The 19,921-nt window shown below is 38.3% G+C and overlaps 1 protein-coding gene across 1 annotated transcript in view; it reads left to right on the top strand.

The window, feature by feature from the left end:
- JPH1 (junctophilin 1) overlaps positions 1–19,091 on the top strand; it is a 71,146-nt gene extending 52,055 nt beyond the window's left edge. Inside the window, exons 3-5 of the mRNA XM_010130998.1 lie at positions 9,383–10,044; positions 18,065–18,160; positions 18,326–19,091. Coding sequence (XP_010129300.1) covers positions 9,383–10,044; positions 18,065–18,145 — 743 coding nt within the window. The 3' untranslated portion in view covers positions 18,146–18,160; positions 18,326–19,091. The remainder of the gene's footprint in view (positions 1–9,382; positions 10,045–18,064; positions 18,161–18,325) is intronic.
- Positions 19,092–19,921: the final 830 nt, after the last annotated feature.

Here is a 19,921-nt window from a genome sequence, read left to right as displayed (position 1 = left end):
AAAGAGGAGGCAGTTTGGGTTTTGTACAGACAGGAATTGCATTACCACCTCTGTTTTGTCATCCCACTGCTAGACTCAGAAATTTGCGAGGTTGCATATGATTTGAATCATTTTGTGGAATTCAAGTCCATGCGCCCGAGTAGGTGTTCAGATATTTCAAGACTGCAGGATAACATAGTGCCATACACTTTTCAACAAATAACTGTGTGAAAGGCAGAGAGACCAGTAGTAAAGCAGTCAGTTCACAGGCCACACCGATAGCTCTTCTGTGCTGTGTAAACATCAGAGCAGAGTAAACACATGGACATAAGAACTGACCTTTGGTTTAGCCAAAGTGTATGTGTGTCTCTGTATGTGTGGCTAGTAAATAAGTAACTTGGCACTCTTGATCTTTGTGTGGTCCGTGACAGGAAGCATTTGATGTGAGTTTTGAGAAGGCCACATCGTTTTTGTTGATGTCATAACCAGGAGAATAGAGTACTGGCATATATTTTAAAGATATACCTAAAGATAGGTATTCTAGCAGAATGACTTACAAGTTGTTTATGATACTGCACAAACCCACTTCCTGAGCAGAGATAAAAAAAATAGCTGAGAGGGAAACCTTGATACACAAGAATTTGTATGTTTGGGTTTCTTCTGCATGAGACAGTTAATAAGCATTTTCTACCAGTTATTACCTACTGTAGGTGCTTATCTTCACTTAGCAAGAAGGGAAGGTGGCATTTAAAGCTGCATTAAAACCTGCTTCTGTTCAATGACTTTTTATTAAAGTTGATCCTAGATGGAAGATTCATGTATTCTACCTTTTACATCACTGAACGGTGATGTGGCTTTGTCTGTTTGAGGCGACAGTATAATATCACATTATGTGCTATCTTTGTATTATATTGTTAGGTCATGTCAGTAGTACATGGCTTGAAGGACAGCAGGCTGCCAGATCAAATCACAACAGTTCCATAAAATAAATACTTATAGGCATCATTCTCCATGACGTTCGTGGATCTAGTGAGTGAGTAACTGTTGGCACATATTAGTTTCCTGCTGCCTCCACTGCAGTAGAAGGAAAGCTAACAATGCTAACAACAGATTGAGAAGCCCTAGCAGTGTAAGCTGGTGAAAATTTCAGCAAAGGGAAGGTATTCTCAAGGGAGGAGGAGGAGGAAATGAGGGGCTGAGAGTAAGAGAGTAAGAATGAATTAAGGAAGATTACAAAGCATTCCAAATAGTAAACATTGTATTTTAAAGTATTTTTGGATTATGCAAAACATATGCTCTTCTCCTTCTTGTTTGCCTTGTAGATGTTTTCTTAAGCAGTCATGGTACTTCCATGCTAGTGGTATTAAGTCCAGAAAAAAAAAAAGAAGTCTTGTAAGGCAGCCAAATGGAATTTAAAAATTAATCCAGGCAAGATTCTTTTTTGCCCCTTGATAAGGAAGCTGCTTACTAGCATTTAAACATTGATCGTACCTCACCAAAATACACTTGCCATCAGAGGCAGGCATCCAGACTTGGGTTTCTTTTATATCTCACCAGATAGTGTCAACAATCCCTTCCATTTCAATTCTTCTTTCTCTTCTGCGACATGCCCTTTTTTAAGCTTTAACAAATGTGTGATTTTATTGCCTAAAGCATTCTCAAGTACAGTTAAGGAGAGCCATTATTCAGCTGGCATAACCAACTTTAGATGCAGTCAAAACAGGGCAACTTTGAATTAAGGAATTATTAAATAACATATATATTCATCACTAGGAGTAGCATTTCTTTATAGGGAAATCCCACCTCCCACTTGGCAATCAAGTCAGGTGCCCTGTTACTGTCTGGGGGCCAGAAATCTTGCATGCTTTGCAGGACGTTGACCCAACTGTGAAGCAGCTGCACTGGTCAATGCCCTATTGCTGGGGCACTCTATCCACCAGAAGGGTACTGCAGACACCTGTGGTGATAACCTCTTAAACTACCATAAGGAAGCATTTCTTTACAAAGAGAGTGGTTAAACCTTGGGAAAGGCTTCCTGGAGAGGTGATCAATGCTCCAAACCTGTCAGTTTGGACAATGCTTTTAACACCATACTTCAACTTTAGTCAGCCCTGAAGTGGTCAGACACTTGGCCACAATGATTGTTGTAGGTCCCTTCCAATATTCTATTCTACTCTGTTCTGTTCTGTTCTATTCTATTCTATCCTATCCTATCCTAGTCAGGAAGAAGTGATCACGCAGAGTCCTATGCCTCTTTAAGCACCTTGCCTTATATCCATCAATTTCTTTATGTCTATAATCCTCACCTTTTGGTTTTGAGCCCCATTCAGTACCAGTTCAGTCTGCCAAGATGGCAGACAGGGCTGCCAAACGTTACTAAAAGCATAACCATATCTCTGCTTCACTGAGTTCATCAACATATTTTACACATGACATAGCACAGTCTGCCATTTGTTTGGGCTGAATTTAAGCCAGCAGCCTAGCAGTTAAAAGCTTTTTTTCCCCTGTTACCAGTATAATCTTCAGAAAAATAAGAATAAAACAGAGGAAGTACTAATGACATCAATTATAGTTCTTCCCCTCCATACACTTTTCTCCACAATGAAGCAGTAATAATAAACCCTATCTTTCTAAATTTTACTGAATATAGTCATTTGCACTTTAGTCATGACTCATCGAATCACTTCTTTTAGCAGACTGATAAACGAGTGTTTTTATTTCCTTTACCTACAGTTACCATCCTGAATGCTGAGGCATGACTATAAAATAGATGTCCAATCCTGAAAAGTCCTAACATAATAGCGTTTTGGATGTTTGCAGAACAGAAGATACTATATTAATTGATCCTGTAATGGGTCGCCAGGCTTTCCAAGGCTTATTGTTCAGCAGAGTAGCAAATAAATCTTGCTATGACAGCACAGATATTGTTGCCAACAGTGATACATTAGAAAACCATTGATCGTGTCAAAAGATGACAAACTAGATGGTTTTCACTGGCTTATTTCTCAAACAGTATATAGCCACCTGTAGTACCAACACCAAACCATGTCTTTTCCTTTTTTAGTGCAGCGCATTTAAACACAAAAGACTTCAGCTTTCACTTCAACAATATTGTACCCTGGATTTGTACTAGGATATAACGTGCAGCAAGAAAGTTACTCATCATTTACGATTTCCTTCTCCCAGTCTTTGAATTCTGATTCAGTACACAGTTCTCAGCTTCTCCAGAGAGGTGCCTGGTATGAAGATATGTGACAAACGTACAGCCAAAGTGCTGGGTTGGCTTTGATTACTCAGAAGACTTGCACTCTAGTTCATTCCTAGTTTTGATAAAGGCTTCCTGTGAAACTTTATGCTATCATTTTACCAAGACTAATTCAGCAAAACCACTAGCATTGACAACTGACCCCTGAATTCAGAAGGATTATTCAGATGAATGATTATTCGAGGTTTATGATTTCCCTGTGGTTTAGCTCCCCCATCTGTAAAATGGGCTATAGGTATAACCTGTTTGCTGTCTTTTGTGTTGTACTTGCACACTGTGAACTTTTCAGAGCAGAAGTGTTCAGTAGCTTAGTAAACAGGGACATCTAATCTTGGAAGGTTTGCATATAGACTGCAATGTCCTGACTGAGCAAATAACTTTGATCATGTCACTGTTACCCACAAACAATCAGTAAACCTTACGGTGAAGATTGAATCTTTCCATTAACAATTCATATGTGTAAACAAGTTCAGGGAGTGAAGTATCTGCTTCATAAGTGAAATTTATAGATAAGTGAAACATAAATTTTCTGGTAATCATGAAATTACAGTGTTGTTTCTTACCTGGGTTACTCTACATCATACCATATATTTATTAACTCTTTATGTAGTGCTAAAGATAGGTTTCATCACATAATGTATACTCTAAAAAGCAGAAATACATACATGCTTATCTAGTAATTACTTCAAATATACCTTGAATTTGAATCACATCACTTCAGCATCAACAGTACTTTAAATATTATGTTCTGTAAGTATTATATTCTAGAGCCTGCATTAGCGGCATTGCAATCTTTTTTTGCTTTCAGAAGAATTTTAATATTAAATGCTTGTTTTTCCTGAATTGCAAGAATGGTGAAGCTGTGGGGGCAGAAGAGTTGAAGAAGTAGCATGAAGAAATTATAAGATATTTATAAAATTATTGATTAAGTTGGGATTTTTTTCTTCAGAAGAAGCTGTTGCTTTTTTTCTCTCTTTTTTTTCCTTTTCTTTCCTTTTTTACTGTAACATTGCACAGAGTAAGAGCCTAAAAGCTATTTCCATGTATTAAGAAAGTGGTTATGCTATGTTTTTCATTTTCCTTTGAAAAAACAGAGAGGATGTGTCTGAAGAACAGAATCGGTCTCTACTCTAAAGAACACATCAACCTCTAGGTTTTAAATACTGTTTGACAAGTTACGATGACCTAATTAAGCATAGTCTCATTGGTAATGCCAGGTAGTTCCCAAATTAGCATTTTGCACAGGGTATGTGCTTATAGAACCTTCCATTCAAATTAATTCTAACTGATTTAAAGGTTGTGGCTGGGCCTTCACAAACTGGAGGGGCAGAAGGGGGAGGAGGATCTTGTGCAGCAGCCAGCTGCCATACAACCAATCTTCCATGGGGATGGAGACATTCAGGTGACAAGGCTGCTAGAGTCCTTTAGCCTGTGCTCACTTATAGGTTCTTACAGGAACCTACTTCAGGTACCTACGAGTTCAGGGCTGCAGGAATAAGTGCCTTCTGTCATAGTATGGTGAGAGGCTCTCGTCTGTATTGCATAGTGTCTCAAGCTTAGCTCAGAGAAACCTGCTCTGCTAAAACATTTTTCTGCTCCCAGAGAGTGGGTTTTGTAGTAGAGTTTCTCACAACCCTCCCTCTAAGAAGGAGTGCAACTGGCACTGCGAAAATGTGTCCTGTGGAAATTTTTTGTTGATATCAGCAGAATTCCCTGTCTTAAATAATTCTGATTCAGGGAAAAGCTTTTAAACCTGAGTGTCCATCATGTACTTTATTTTTACTTACGAACCAAGTAAGACATTATAACATGTCCAAGGTCATACCAGAGTACATGGGAAGTTGCAAAAGAGTTTGATGCAGTTGATTAACTCTTGAAAATAGAAATATATAGAACTAAAATTTACTAGAATACAGTATATTTTAGTTAACATAGTACTATTTTTAATTCAATATTCAAGTATATTTTAATTCTGTTAATTATTATTGTTAATTGCTCACTGCTCTGTTACTTGATAATATTACAAAACTACAGAATTGTTCCTGTATTGCTTGAGAATTCATTGTCCTGCAGTCTTGACACAAAACCGGATTTTTTAATTTGATGTATTACTATAGGATTCATTTTTGCCACTTAAAAGTAGTATTAACTTTCTAATTTTCAGAATGTAGAAATAAATTATACTAAAATGAGGCAAAAGCTCTTTAAATTATGGAAGTGAGATTTATGACAAGTTACTCAATTATGCCTATTGACTATGGAATTCAGAATTGCTCCTTTAAGGATCACCAGCTCTACTTAAGGAGCCCTAGTGTCTTCAGCACTTTGTGAGCTCATCCTCATTCCATCCCATCCTTTTCCTACATCCTCATCTTTTCTCTTTTGCAAGGAGTGCAAAACACATGAAACTGGCTGTATTGAATAGGCAGGAGTATGACCTGAAGCTCATATATATAAATATATAGCTATGCTTTTTTCCTTACTCTCTTAGGTGCATTCTGCAGTCCCTCTAAAGCTTCAGATTTCATCCTTAGCTGATAAGGCACAAGGGCTCTTAGCCTTCTTGAGAAGCACTGGCTGCATTTACAGAGTCCTGCAAGATGACGGTTTCAGACACTGCTTGGGCCACGGCTCTGAAACAGGCCGGTGTTGCCCATACGTATGCCTCACCAGGCGGTGGGGGAAAGGAGGCGGCTGTCACCTCTTTAAAAACGCTGTGGCAGAACCAGGTCACCCTCCTCTTCTCATTTACAGGGCTGGCCATGCTGTCACATCACTTAATGGAGCCCTACCAAGAACTCCAGAAGAAATTCTAGATTTAGAACAACTATGAGTGTGTCTGCAACCAAACCAAACCTTCTCTCACCACACAGCCATCAATGAAACACTGCTGAAGCAATCCAGCAGACAGTTTGAGACTCTACATGCATACATTGCATACATCAACACAGTCCTTTGGTTTTCAGAGGCTATTCTCCCTGAATACTGCCTAACTCACGCTTTAATGGTGCCATCCAGCTGCTGGCATCACAATAGCTGTGTGAGCCAAAATTGCCCATGTGGGGCTGACCTTCATCCAGCAAAGGTGGATTAATTTTGAACCAATAGTAGCAGGGCTAGCATGTTACTATAAGAGAACACACAGGTTTATCCACAAAGAAAGCTGATCTTTACTTGGTTAGAAAACATTTCTTGGTTCTGCTTTCCAGACTAGGTTCTCCTTAGGCACTCAGGAATATCACATCTAGGAATATATCTACTGGTCACTTGAACTGCGAATTGAAGAACAGAACTCACGTTTATTTCCTAGACAGATAATCCCACCTTGCCTTCTTCCAACCCTCAAATCTTATTCTCTTCCTCATTAAGATCAGGCAACTGAGAAATCTTGTAGGATCAGATGTTAGTGACTCCCTTCCCAAATTCCGTTGGCCCTGGTTCCTTTAAACTCATACTGCACAGTACTCTTATCCTGAAGAACAAGGACTCTGTTGCCCATGTCTGTAGTGTTAGATAATGCCTTTAACAAAGGGGACAAGGTAAGTCCAGACAAGTATTCTTAGTCTTCAGAAGAGAGCAGGAACTGTGTTCTTCCTGCTTGGAGTCAGTACTTCAGACAGGTGCATAATCTGATTGTACTGAATACAGTGAACAGATGTAAAAAATGTCCTTGGACAATCACCAAAGCTAACTTCAGCATATAGCCAAGAATTTGAGTGTTGGAAGGGCTTGCCTGGCAAAATTGGAGACAAGGGATGTGTCTCTAATAGCCATATGTGATGTACTGGGCGTTGGGAGGGAGGGCTGCCGTGTTACGTTAAGGCAGTTACTAAATGTCTGGTCAGACACCCTCAGAGGTTACTTGAATGCAGATGGCTGCAGCTTCCTCTGATGGAGCTCAGCGTCACTTAGCATCAGCTACTGCCAAATACCCACTAAAAATACGGCATTGTCAGCTTGTTGATACATAACTTATTTGCGAAGCTCTAGTTAAAGGTGATCGTTTTGTTTTGGTTTAAATTTTTTGGTTTTCATTCTTACCAGTCTCTCATGGAGACATTGGCAGCTGAGACCTGGCTCCCTTCTTGTTTCAGAAATTCCAAAACAGTTTGGAGGTCTCAGGAGGAGGGAGAGTCATTCTGACCAGCTTTGGGACAGATCAGGTGCAATCTGAGCAACATTGTAGGCTGAAGAGAAGACTGGGGTGTTTTCACCACAGCAGTCATAAGTAGCAAGCTTATGTGAATGTGGATGTGTCCATTATAAATAATCATTGCAATTTGATAGCTCTATGGCTTAGTCTTAAAGGTTAGGCAGAGCTCTTTCAGCTGTCCTTTTCTTTTTACACCCCTAATTATATTCCATGTGAAAAGAGAAGAAAACCAAACTCTTTGTATGTTAGAACCCTCAGCACTAGCATGCACATCTCAGCAAAGGAAGGAAATCCCCTACATGATGGAGAATTTTGTGAACATTGATTGTAACCGTAACTTTATATATGATGACTTTTAATTTGTGTTGTGCTGCCTTTCCATTTTACCAGGAAGATTATAAAAAGCCATAGGAAAGCAAACCGCTAGTCCTCTCACTCTGTGCAGGCTTAACTCCTCAACGCTTCCTCCTCAGATGTAATGTGAGAACAAAGCCTGGCTTGTCTACATCCAGCCTTCTTTCTCAACAGCTCCCTATTTCCACCCCTGGTTTTCAGAGATGCCAAAAACGTTGTGATTTTCCTGCTTAAAAGTCATTGCGTGCCACATAGCATAGCAATGCTTACTTACCAGATGACTCAGTAACTTCCAAAAACTTCATGCTGCTCTTCCTTCCTCTCATCTTAACACTGTGTAGTGATCCATATGCTTTTGGCATCTGTAAAAACACTGTATCTGCCTAACACAGCAAGAGTCTCCTTTGCACACATTTTTCTGCTTTTCAGTTTAGAGATTCTTTTCTGGGCACAGAATTTCTCCATGACATAAAACACAGATAAGCTTCACAGAAGATACAGTAAAAGAAAACTGCTTCTAACTTCTCTCTGTGCTTCTATCTAGCAAAAATAGTAGTAGAGAAATGGTTGAAATATGTTTTGGCAGAAGCCATTACTGAACATACAGAAAGATCGTTGCAGTTCTTTGTTAACAGAGCTCCCCAACTTCTGACATCTTATGGGACCTCATCTTGAAATCTGGGATGTGGCCTCTAGGAAGAATAGTAGAAAATGCTGCCCACAATACAGGCAAGTTTTACAAGCAATTTTGTTTCTTGAACAGAGTGTTTGTTCAAGTCTTAGCATTGTCCTGTTAAATCAGACAACCAAAATCTGGGGCAAAGCATCTCAGCCAGCTTGTGTTTATGTAGATACCTGCATAGAAGTGCACCTTGCTGAGTCCTAGTGGTGAATGTGCTTATGGGTGTTTAGGTGGGACTTTGGGGGAGGATATTCTTCACGCTGGCTGCTTTGTAAGTTTTTCCGTAGTGAATGTGACAGCATTTGTCTTCCTGGCTTCTAAGCACAATGGTGTTACCAACTACAGTGGTTAATCTGTGTCTTCATATGGTAAGTTCATTAGGAAGACAAAGCCAGCGAGTGAGAGTTAAAAGCACATATATGTGTGTATAAGACAAGCTAACATGAGCACAAAGGGGAAAAAAGTGATTCAACCCCTATTTCCTGTGGGTTGTAAGGGCAGAAGAGACATTTCATTCTGATGGTTAATTACTTCCACGTCAAGCAGATACTATGATCATGAGGGCAGAAGTTAAATAGGTTAGGCAAAAGACACCTCAAAATTTGCTGCTCAGAAAAAGAAAGAATTATAGATATGCAAGGTAAGTCAGTCTTCAGTCCCTCAGATTTGACTCAGAGACAATTTATGTCCTATGACCTTTTGCAAAGCTGAAGACACAAAGTGGCTGAGCCAAATTAGTAAATAGTCCCCATATTGACCGAAAGGTACAGTAACTTCAATGACTGGGTGATTTAGAGTAAATCACTACAGATATCAGTGAATTTTCAATAACACTCACCGTTGCCAGCATTTTATCAAGGCAGTCCAGTCTGACATCCCAATGCAATAGTTCTGTTGTGAAATCTTATAAATGTTTGATCATAATTATTTCCATTATGCTGTTTTTCAGGCCCTGATTATATCAAACAAAAATTTCAAGAAGGAATGGAAGTGAAAGAAAAATCTGAAGAAAAAGTTCAGGAGAAACCACCTACCCCAAAAGAGTCACCTCACTTTTATCGAAAAGGTACTACACCCCCTCGAACCCCAGAAGCAAGTCCAAGGAATAGTCCTCGTCTTTCTTCTGAGCCTTCTCCTTCAAAACAACTGCAAAGGCAAAACTCCACTTCTGGGGCAAGACTCAGTCAGGAAAAAAAGCTTTTAGCCTCTGAGAATGTAACACCCACCATTAGCAAGCCTTTATATTCGAAAGTACCAACGAAGGAGGAAGGAGCTGTGAAACACCAGCCAAAGTTCTCAGCCCATCACAATCCCATCAGCACAGAGAATGGGGAGCTGCATGGTCACTACCATGGCTATTATGTAAAAATGAATCCAGCAGTGCTTCCACAGGAGCTCAGGGAAGAGGATGAATATGTCAACCCATCACCATCAACACTTGCACAGATACCACCCTCACAGAAACCAAGTCCTGCTGGATCTGGGGGTAAGCCAGATGCCAAAGAAAACAAACCTGACACAAAAATAAAGAAAACAGAATTTGCTGCACCAAAGAACCCAGCTAGTAATGAGACACATTCAGCAGTGGAAAAAGAAGTACAAAGCAGCTCGGTGAGTACTGCAAGAAACCTTTTCACTTTCACTGCCCTTTTGCCTCCTAGCGCTGAGCTTTGCATCCTAAAGGCAGGCAACACTCACTTCTGTCAAATTTTCATCTGAATACTGTCTGCCAGCTAGAACCCACTACACAGGACTGCAGTGAGGAACAAATAATCCACTTCTTTATATAACCCTTTTTGAAAACTGGGAAGAGATAGTTGATAGCCAGATACTGACAGAAACATGAATCCATACTGCATCCATAAACACAGAAGTATGTTAGTGTGGGTTACTCTGTTTACGTGTGTATATATATATGTGCATTTCTTGTGCGTCTAGATATATATTTGCAGATGTATATGTGTGTATATATATACATATTTCCTCCTCATTCAAAACAGCCTTCGTTGTACTTCAGTGGTTAATTGGGCAGTACTGGGACTTACACTCGTGCTCTTCCCCAAAGGTCTACTTTTGACTACAGCTGGAGACAGAATGCTAGCCTGTGGTCTGACCCAGGCCAGACAATCTCCCGTTTTCATTTTCTTCTCTGTGTTGATAGTAGGCTCTAAAAATGGGCAATTTGCATCAAAATATAAGCTGTTTTAAAATCCATACTTCTGACAATTCTTGCATTTTACAGTGGTATGAAAAACTGTACTTTCTTTTTATCCAGATATAGTAGTAGTTTTAAAACTATACATTAAGATCAGTGTGAAACCGAATCTCATTATTATTCAGAAATAATAGAACTATTGATAGTTACGCAGAAAAGGAGAGATGACCCTTCTATTCCATGTTAGAAGAAAAAGCCAGGTTATCGAATTCAGCACCTCTGATGATAATAAAATTATTTCTGGGCCAAGAGAAACTCAGGAAAATGTTAGTTGTAGATCCTAAAGTTAGCATTTAGTGAATAAAGAGGTCTAGATAATTGTCATAATGTTTCTTTTTTGTAAGCAGTTTCTTTTAATCATTTTTGATACACCAGTAGAAAAAAAAACATCCAGTGTGTCATTATTGGTGGGATAAACAGAATGACCCATTTAATGAGAAACAGCTAGACAAAACAGTTGAATAATTGACAGCAGACTTCATTAATAAAAAATTTAAAAATAAAGATGTGCAAGAATTTCCAACCAACATGGATTGTAAAAGATTTGTCAAACAAGTTTGACATCTTCAGCTGTGACAGAGGAATCATATCCTCAGTCAAGAACGTAACTTAATTTGCTTTTCCACAGTTATTTATTCTGGCAAGGAAGCCAAGAGTAATGCAAAGGCTAAATGTCACATTAAAATAAATTTTTTAAAACGGACTTTTAAATTTCACTATTCTCAAGAAGTAATTAGAAAAACATCAGTAATTTGGTATTATTCTGGTGAGATCATTTCTTGGATTAATTCTGCTGCTCTATTTTATTTACATTCTTACTAATGACTTGGAAGAGGCCATGGAAGTATTAACCATGAAGCTTACAGAAGATGCAGAGACCAGGAAACTGATAAACAGTGAAGACAACAGATTACCAGTACAAGCTGGTCCAGATCACCAGTTAAGAAAGATGCAAGTGTAATTATCCATGTGCAGCAGAGCAAAATGTAAGACTGTATATTGAAAGACAGTTAATAGAGCCTGTCCATGCAGTATCAGAACAGGAAAAGGCTGATGGATCAGGAGCAAGAGAGGCGACTGAGTATGAGCTCCCAGTCTGCTGCTGTTGTTCAGAGATGTTAATATAATCCTTAGATTTATCAACAGGAAAGATTAAGCAAGAGTACATGGGAGTCTGTTTTATCTGGTTTTGGCACTGGTGCAGCCACTTCTGGAGTAAAATACGGTGTCCATAAATCAGGGATTTAAAATGAAAAAAGCCTTAAGGGAAAGTCTCATGAAGAGCTGCAAGAATGATTAAAACATATCTTACAATGAAAGATTCAAGGCAAAAAAAATCTTGACTCATTAAATCACATTCTGTAAGTACACTGTAAAATGGTTTCCCAAGCTAACAAGCAAATGTGTAAGATCCAGCAGCTGAACAGATGTAGATAAAAGTCTTGGTTTAAGTTGCTTTTAATAATATTAATTAAATGTAATATCAGTTTTCAGATGCTGAGTTTTTGGAGCTGTCACTGAGTAGTTTGATAATGAGCATTTTGCCAGGATGATACCCTTTAGTTCAGTGTGAAGCTTATATCCCGTTTTGTGCGGGTCAAAGTAGATGGTCACAGTGGTTTTGTAATCTGCAAATCTGTATTACAGCTGATAGCAGCCCTTTAACCTTTCAAATCTCACAGATTTGACTCCTATGTAGGGTAACACAAAGTTGTCAGCCTTGTAAATGCTGCGTGATTATGCACGGAATTTTCGCCTGAATGGGAGTTTTTTGTTCAGCTCTGGGTAAAATACATGGCTAGAAATAGTCTTCCATCCAAACCAAATAGCTGACGCTATTTGGAGCTGAAGGAGAAGACCAAGTAGGGCACCTGAACAGCAGTTTATTGACCTTCTGGAATAATCAGGGTAGAGATTGTGAACTTACAGCCTGTTACCAGGAAAGGTGGAGAAGTGCTGATATTGCAGGGGACTGGGAACTGTCCCTCTGCTTCATTTGGAGCATCCTAATTGCATTATTCTTATTATCAGCATTTCAATAAGCAAGGAAGGTAGAGTTTAGAAGCTCATTTTTAATATAATGGCATTTTAAGATATGCATAGATGTATGTGTTTTTTTCAAAGATGTCTCCTGTATGTCTATATGTCTATATGTCCGTATGTCTATAAATTTGCCCTTGTAGAACAAATTTCCTACATGCTTATTTTTTTACAGTGCTGCAATGAGTAAAAATCCTCAAACAATTAATAGTGAAATGAGTAGCCTGCTGGCCTAGCAGACTGAGGGAGAGACAGAGCACAGAATGACTTTTAACAGTACCTGGAGACTTTTCTTTTTAATTTTTAGTATCACCTTTTAACTTTCAGAAAAATAGGAGCCTGTTCTACAGTGCTGCTAGACTGAGCTTGATAGTGTGTTGGAGTTACGCAGTGGCTAACCTAAGAGTGCACCGTTACTGAGGAGGAGCCAGGTTATCTTTATCCCAAACACTTGTGAATGTTGAGAGACTTCAGTCTTCTAGAGCTGCATTGGAGAGTTATTTTGTTTCAGTCAGTAATTGCACTTGCTTTATAGTCATCCTCACAGGTCATTTTGTCATGGTTTGTAAGTAAATCTGCCTTAGATCCTCCATAAAAGTTAAAAAATATATTTGTTAAGGAATATAAAAAGAAAAGAACTCTCACATTCATGAAAAGAGAATGAGAAAACATGGGTTTGGAATGCAAAAATGAGTCTGTTACGCTTATTGAGCACCCTATTAGATTATCTGAAAGTGCGGTATAAAATTGTGCTGTGCTTTTTCCGAGTTTCCAGTGATAATGCATTAAGAAGATAGAAACAGAATGTGAAATAATCAGATCTTCCTTCCATGTGTCTAAATCAAAGTCATTTCTCACAATTCAATGAAACATAAACTTAATCCAAACTTAATTTGGATTAAAAATTTTAAACACCTTTAATTACAGAAAAGTCTGCAGCAGCTGTTTTAGTAATCAAATTTATGTTTCATATTTTCTGTGAATCTGTACATCCTTAAGAATGTCAGTGAATATCATCTGTGCAATAAGTTAGTTATAGGAAAAGTATGGATTATCCAGATATCCCCATTTCTGGCATTCTACTTGAAAAATACCAGCACGTACTTGTTATGCCACACATAGAAATGTGTTTCTCTGTACTTACTTTCTAATGTTCAAAAATCAAAGTTTAAAATAATCTCAGAGCTCATAAGAAAGATTCATTGTTTTATCAAGGTGAAAATGCACATAAAGCACAATGACAAAGTCACTGTTTGTCAGCTGCTTCAAAATAGCTGTCTGTTTGCAGGCATTTTCCCTAATAAATGAGAGGTAAATCATCCTTTTTTTGCTGAGAATTAGGCACCTTCAAGTTACCTTACATTTACCACAGTAAGGTGTGCATGGAGACACTTGACCACAAACCAGTACTGACTGTTACTTCTAATTGTTTGTTAGCAGCCTCTAGTCCCAGTATCCATTTACGAGCTGCTATCCCACCTTGAATATGATCTAATTTGAGATTGGCTTGGATTTAGGTAAAAAGTAGGACTGAATTGCAGAAAATACCACTGTAGTCTGTATTCATAAGTAGACATTTTACTCCCCTGATATGTGTCTGTGTGTTGCCCATGCACAAGTGTTCTACTATATTGTCATTTTTTTGTTTTGTAGGTAAAGATTTTTAAGCCACACAGAGGGTTTAGCCTGGCTTTTGCCTGTATCTGAAATCAATTTTGCTGAGTATTACCCAGTGTGCTTTTACTTGCATATCTTTTTTCACTAAACATCCAGTTAGTAAGGGGTAACTACCGTGATGTTAGAAAAATAAATCAGTATTTGCCTGATCCTAAAAAAAAAAAACCTCTGAGCAAGAACTTTGTGCTAAATTTAATGGGTATTCCTAATGCGATGGGATTACAAGACTGTCTTAAATATTTACTGGCACTACCTTTCAGAAAAATAACTTCTTCCTCAAATGAAAACTAATTGTTTGGTTTTGCTTTTAATTACATGTCTGACTCACTGGAAGCTGAAAGGGTAGTTTTTAAACAGGACTGGAATTTTTCTGCTACCGCTTCTTTAGTGCACCTGTTCTAGTCACTCTTGGACTATTCAGACTAATTTTGGCTTTTGCTATTTTAAGCCCTTGCAGGACACTGAAGTCTTATTTATGGTATTAAATGCTCATCTCATAGGTCTCTACAAAACAGGTAGGAGTTTATTGCATAATAACAATGTGCTCCAAAAAAATTGTTTGATCTTTTTTTAGTATATCAGGACATACTGCTTTGAGGAAAGTTGTAGTTATCAGCAGAGGAAACAAAGTGCACATAGCAGGACAAAGGAGATGTGATTTACTACCTTGTATAAAGCATAGACTATCATAAACAGAGAATGCATTTTTCTGTGATCTACACAGAAAATCAACAAGCCAGATCTTAAGGTGTCACTGTCTTTGTGGATGAGTTTTCTTGATTCAGACTATCGCCCCTCGGGTTTTTAGCTTAATTTATCTAATACTATTGTGTTGAGATTGTTAGTCCTAATCTGAATGACGGGTGCATCAACAGAGAAATCCCCTCCTCCCTCCACCAAGCTTAACTCTGTAAGACTGCACTCATGATACCAGCATGCTGTTTGAGCTGCAGTCCCAACCCACCATACAGCCAAAAACTGTCTTCCAGCTATCACGATGCTGTTTCAGGATATATTTCAGATAATGAGTGAGTTCCTGTCTCCTGTGATGTCCCCATAGATCCAAAGTTTTCTTCAATACTGGTTAATCAACTTGATTTCCATGGATGTTGCTTTCAAATATACAAAGCAATAGATGGCCAAATTGCAGTGAATTTTAGTGGTATTAGGCAATGATATCCTTCACAGTTCCTTGCAATTCCAGGTGCAGTATAACTGTAAAAACTTTAGGTGGGATGTCAACCTATAAAAGAGCTATTGACCTGATTTTGATCACACAGAGAGCCCCTGATAGCGTCATGGAATCATGGAATGGTTTGGGTTGGAAGGGACATTTAAAGATCTTCTAGTCTTTAAATTGCTCAAAGCTCCATCCAACCTCACTTTGAACACTTCCAGTGATGGGGCATCTACAGCTTCTCTGGGCAACTTGTTCTGATGTCTCAGCACTAAGGAGAAATATATTGAACCCAAATCTCAGTGGAAATTAGTAGCATAATCACACTTCCTGTGTAGAGATACGTAACGTTAGCATGTATGTACTACTGTTGTTTGTCATGAGATTCTGGGATTTTTTTTGCAAAAGATGTCATTAAGTGGCAGGTTCACTCTAAAGGTGTTGACGCTGACATTCCAAGACAGCAAAACTGAGAGATTCTGAAAGTAGCTGTTCCAAATAAAACCTGCTTTATTGTGCATGGTCTTCTGATATGGCTTTCATGCATAGATCTCCCAAGTGTTAAATGCATTTGGTGAGAATCCTGATGGGAACTTAGATTTCCTTTACAGCAGTAAAGCATAGAAGTACCCGATCAAGCACACTTGTGACCATGCCAGAAAGAGAAAGAAGTTGTTGAGCTTGGGTTACACATTACTACAGCAGGGCTGCTTACAGTGTTGTGATCAGAAACGTAACCGTATCTGGAGTCGTGCTTTCCTTTTATGCCCGTTGTCTGTCACCAAGTGTCTCATATTCTTTGGCACATAGTGGCTCTCTTCCAGTAAGAAGGAGGAACATGGTTCATCTTCTGTTCTGTGACCTGATGCTTAAAAAGTACCACTTGTAAGTAGGAATTTGTCCCTTTGACTAAGGTGACCTTAAACCTAGTCTTCCACTTCCTAATGAATATTTTAGACATTCTGCCGTGAAGCAAAACGTGAATGTTGCTGCCGGTATCATTACCCCTATGGCAACATTTAACTAGCATCCTGATAGTCTCAGTTGTCAACTGAACTCAAACACCTAGTTCCTCAGCATGTGAACAGGTACCTCGGAATAGGTGCAGAGCGCCTTTATGTACAGGCTGGGTTTTAGACTCTACAGAGGTAGAAGGGGTCCCTGACAAGAAACATTTTGTGACTTAGTCAGGAACTCGGCAGTTCACATCTGATCTGCTGTCTTAACTGCTGTGTCAAGGTGTGTTCTGGTAGAAAGTATTTAATATAACTGTTTCAGGATGAGTGTGTGATATAATAATGACAGAGATGCTGTACAATAGCTTCCCAGTTACACTGCCACAGCAAATTAGTAACGGCAAGTTCTTACACCTTAGCATTCCAGAAATTAAATAGCTGATGTTAACACCGTCATGGAGCATAATGAACTTCCGCAAGGCAGCCTTATGTGGAAAGTGAAAAAAATTATGTCATTTCTAATGAAATATACACCTTCTTATGCAAGCTAGTGATCCTTATATAGCTCAGAATTTCTGCAGAGGTTTTTTTTTGAGAGCTTTTTTGCGATTTAGGAGAGGATTGTCTGAGTGAAGTTTTCCTGTTTCTACTTACAGTAAATATGCAACCTTAAAATATAAATATCTTTGTAAAAATGTGTTGTAGTAAACCAAATATGTTGAGAACAGAAGAATTGAGAATTTCCATCTGTTCAAGACATTATTTCAAGTTGCTCATTAGAAAGCAGTCATGTTTTTTAAAAAAATTATCTAAAACTGCTGAAAAGAATAAAAAACTTTGTTCTCTAGCTTCACAGAAAGGCTAAAATGATGTGATGAGTAACTTCTCTAACCACATTTAGTTCTAGCTAGGAAGAGCAGAAGTATTTTGATTTTAAATTTCATCAGTATATAGCTCTGTAAGATAAGCGTCAGAGTAAATCAAAACAAGTTTAATTTTGCCAGTGTAAGTATTTTTTTTAGTCTGTAATGGAAACACTGCTAAGTATGTTAGTGCAACAGTCAATAACTTTTTTCCTCCTTTAGTTGTCAAAAAAAGGGTGTGCTTTTCATAAAACACATTGTTGTATGTGTTTTGAAACGGGTTGGAATTAGAGAAGGAACCTGCTATAAGGCTGAAGAGCAGCGCTCCGTCTTTCCTGAAGTAATTCACGTTCTTTTGCTTTATTTTCAGCTGATGCTACTTTTGCGCTGACGGGTTTGTTTTCATTTGTTTATGCAGTCATAGTTGTCAGATAGTTTAATCTCAGTGTGATTAAGAATAGCATAATAATAAACTCTCACCTGTATTTATCCAGCTCATTTTCACACAGATGATATTTAGCTCACCTGAACACCAAGGGTAGTGGCTACGTTTCAGGAGCAGAGTCTGTATCTTCAATATTTAGGTAATCCTTCGGAGCAAAGTCAAAACTGCTAGAAATTACTATAATGAGTCAGGAGATGTTCATTGCTGTGCACTGTGCAGAAGGTTGCATTAATTGTGGTATCTTTATTTTATTTTCAGGGCCCTAACTCAGTCATGATCGCTCTGGTAATGCTGTTGAACATTGGTTTAGCCATTCTTTTTGTCCATTTTCTAACTTGATTGGAATTAGGAAAGGTAAGAAAGGTCTTGTTTTCATACAAAATCACCATACTCACCCCACCTCAAACGATTAAGTTTTAATTTCTTTGCATCCTTTTAATGTTCCCTGCTTTAAATTTAGCTATGCCTGAATGTGATTCAACATAGTTGTTTAATAATGTAACTGTTTTGACCCTTTAGTGAAGTCATGACAACTAGCGGTGTTAGCCCACAGTTCTCTGCAGTTGTGTCATCAGCCTTTTAAATGGCACCTGTCATACTCAGACACAGGGAAGGAGGCTTGGAATTAGGATGGGACGCAAGAGAGATGAAACTTGGAGAATTCAGCCAGGGGCCCAAATCAGTTTCTCTGCTGATGATTCATGGCTTTGGGGTCCTCTGAAAGCTGAAGGAAGCAGCCACGTTGGAAAACAAACAAAATAATCTGCTGAAGCAGCCCCACCGGTGAAATGAGTTGGCTTGTCCATCTGTTCCAGCAGAGTGTGACTAAACTGGAAATGTATGGAGCTGCACTTTTTGTTGATGGAAGCTAACAGCTGCCTTACTATTTTACCGTCTGATGTGTTTAGTGGGGAGATGGGAAAACGACTGCCAGAGGAATGTGGTCAGAGGATTCTGTTGCTGTGGAAGTAATTCCAGCGTTCACTCCTGTCTTACTAGAAGAAATAGTTAGCAGCATCAGTCACCAGTCTTATTCCATTACCTGCTGCTTTTAACATCTCCTGCAGTGTTATTGGAGATGGAATTTCATTTGCCTGTGCATGGTTCTGTTCATTCGTTGTTTATGAAATTTGGTGTATAGCCATAATGGTGTTTAGTCCAACGTGACGAAAGCTACCAGTTCTGCCTAGCAGTGGAAGCAGAAAATTAAATCTCTTTCTCTAATCTGGTGATAAAATTCTTAATTCATTTTCCTAAACCTGAAGAGCCATTTTGCTTTAAGGTTTAGTAAGGTATATACCATGACTGCAAAGTTTAAAGGTGTTGATATCTTCTGAAAAGTGCTCAAATGCTTATGCCAGTAGCAAGCAAAATTTTTCATAATAAGAATCTTAAGTAGATAACAGCACATTCTAAATAGCAGATAGATAGAATATCAGAATAAGCCAAGAAAGATGAAATACAGGGTTTGCATGTTGACTTTTTTCTTTTTTTCTTTGTTTTTTTGTTTTTGTTTTTGTTTTTTAATTCTGGTGCTGTGATAATTGGTGATTTGGATTATTATGTTTCAACATTGAGGAATTTTGCCAGTGGTTAAAATAAAGTCTTGTCTGAGTGCACATTAAGGCCAATGAGAGTCAGGCTAGCTAATACTCGTATAATAAATTACTATAATTTTAAAATACTAGATTTGTGTTGAATACATTCAGGTAGAGCATTTAGAAATATAATGTGATTGATTATCGATTTGACACCTTCAGTGTCTTTCAAGTCCATTTATAATTTTACCTCAGCATTAAAGAAGCCTCAAAATTTTTCATTTGGAAAGTTTTTCTTAAGTAGTTTCACAGCCCTTTGTTCAAATGATGTGATCATGTTTCTTTTTCTGTGCCATTATACTGTAATTATTGTACCCTATATTAGTCAAAAGCATGCTTATTTACTGAAAATATGTGGTGTGGTCATTTGGCAAGTAAATATTTTAATTTAAAGCTACAAAAAGCAAAGGGCTTGTATTATGGTTTATTCTGTCTCTATTAGAAAATATTTCATACAGTATAGTTTTTGAACGTGTTTGTAAACGTTCTAAGTATTTGCATGGTTTAATGGGCGATG

The sequence above is a fragment of the Buceros rhinoceros genome, unplaced genomic scaffold (genome assembly GCF_000710305.1).
Source record: "Buceros rhinoceros silvestris isolate BGI_N320 unplaced genomic scaffold, ASM71030v1 scaffold5732, whole genome shotgun sequence".
Lineage (NCBI taxonomy): Eukaryota > Metazoa > Chordata > Aves > Bucerotiformes > Bucerotidae > Buceros > Buceros rhinoceros.
Note: the sequence above shows the minus strand (reverse complement) of the source record. Positions and strands in the feature narration are given on the sequence as shown.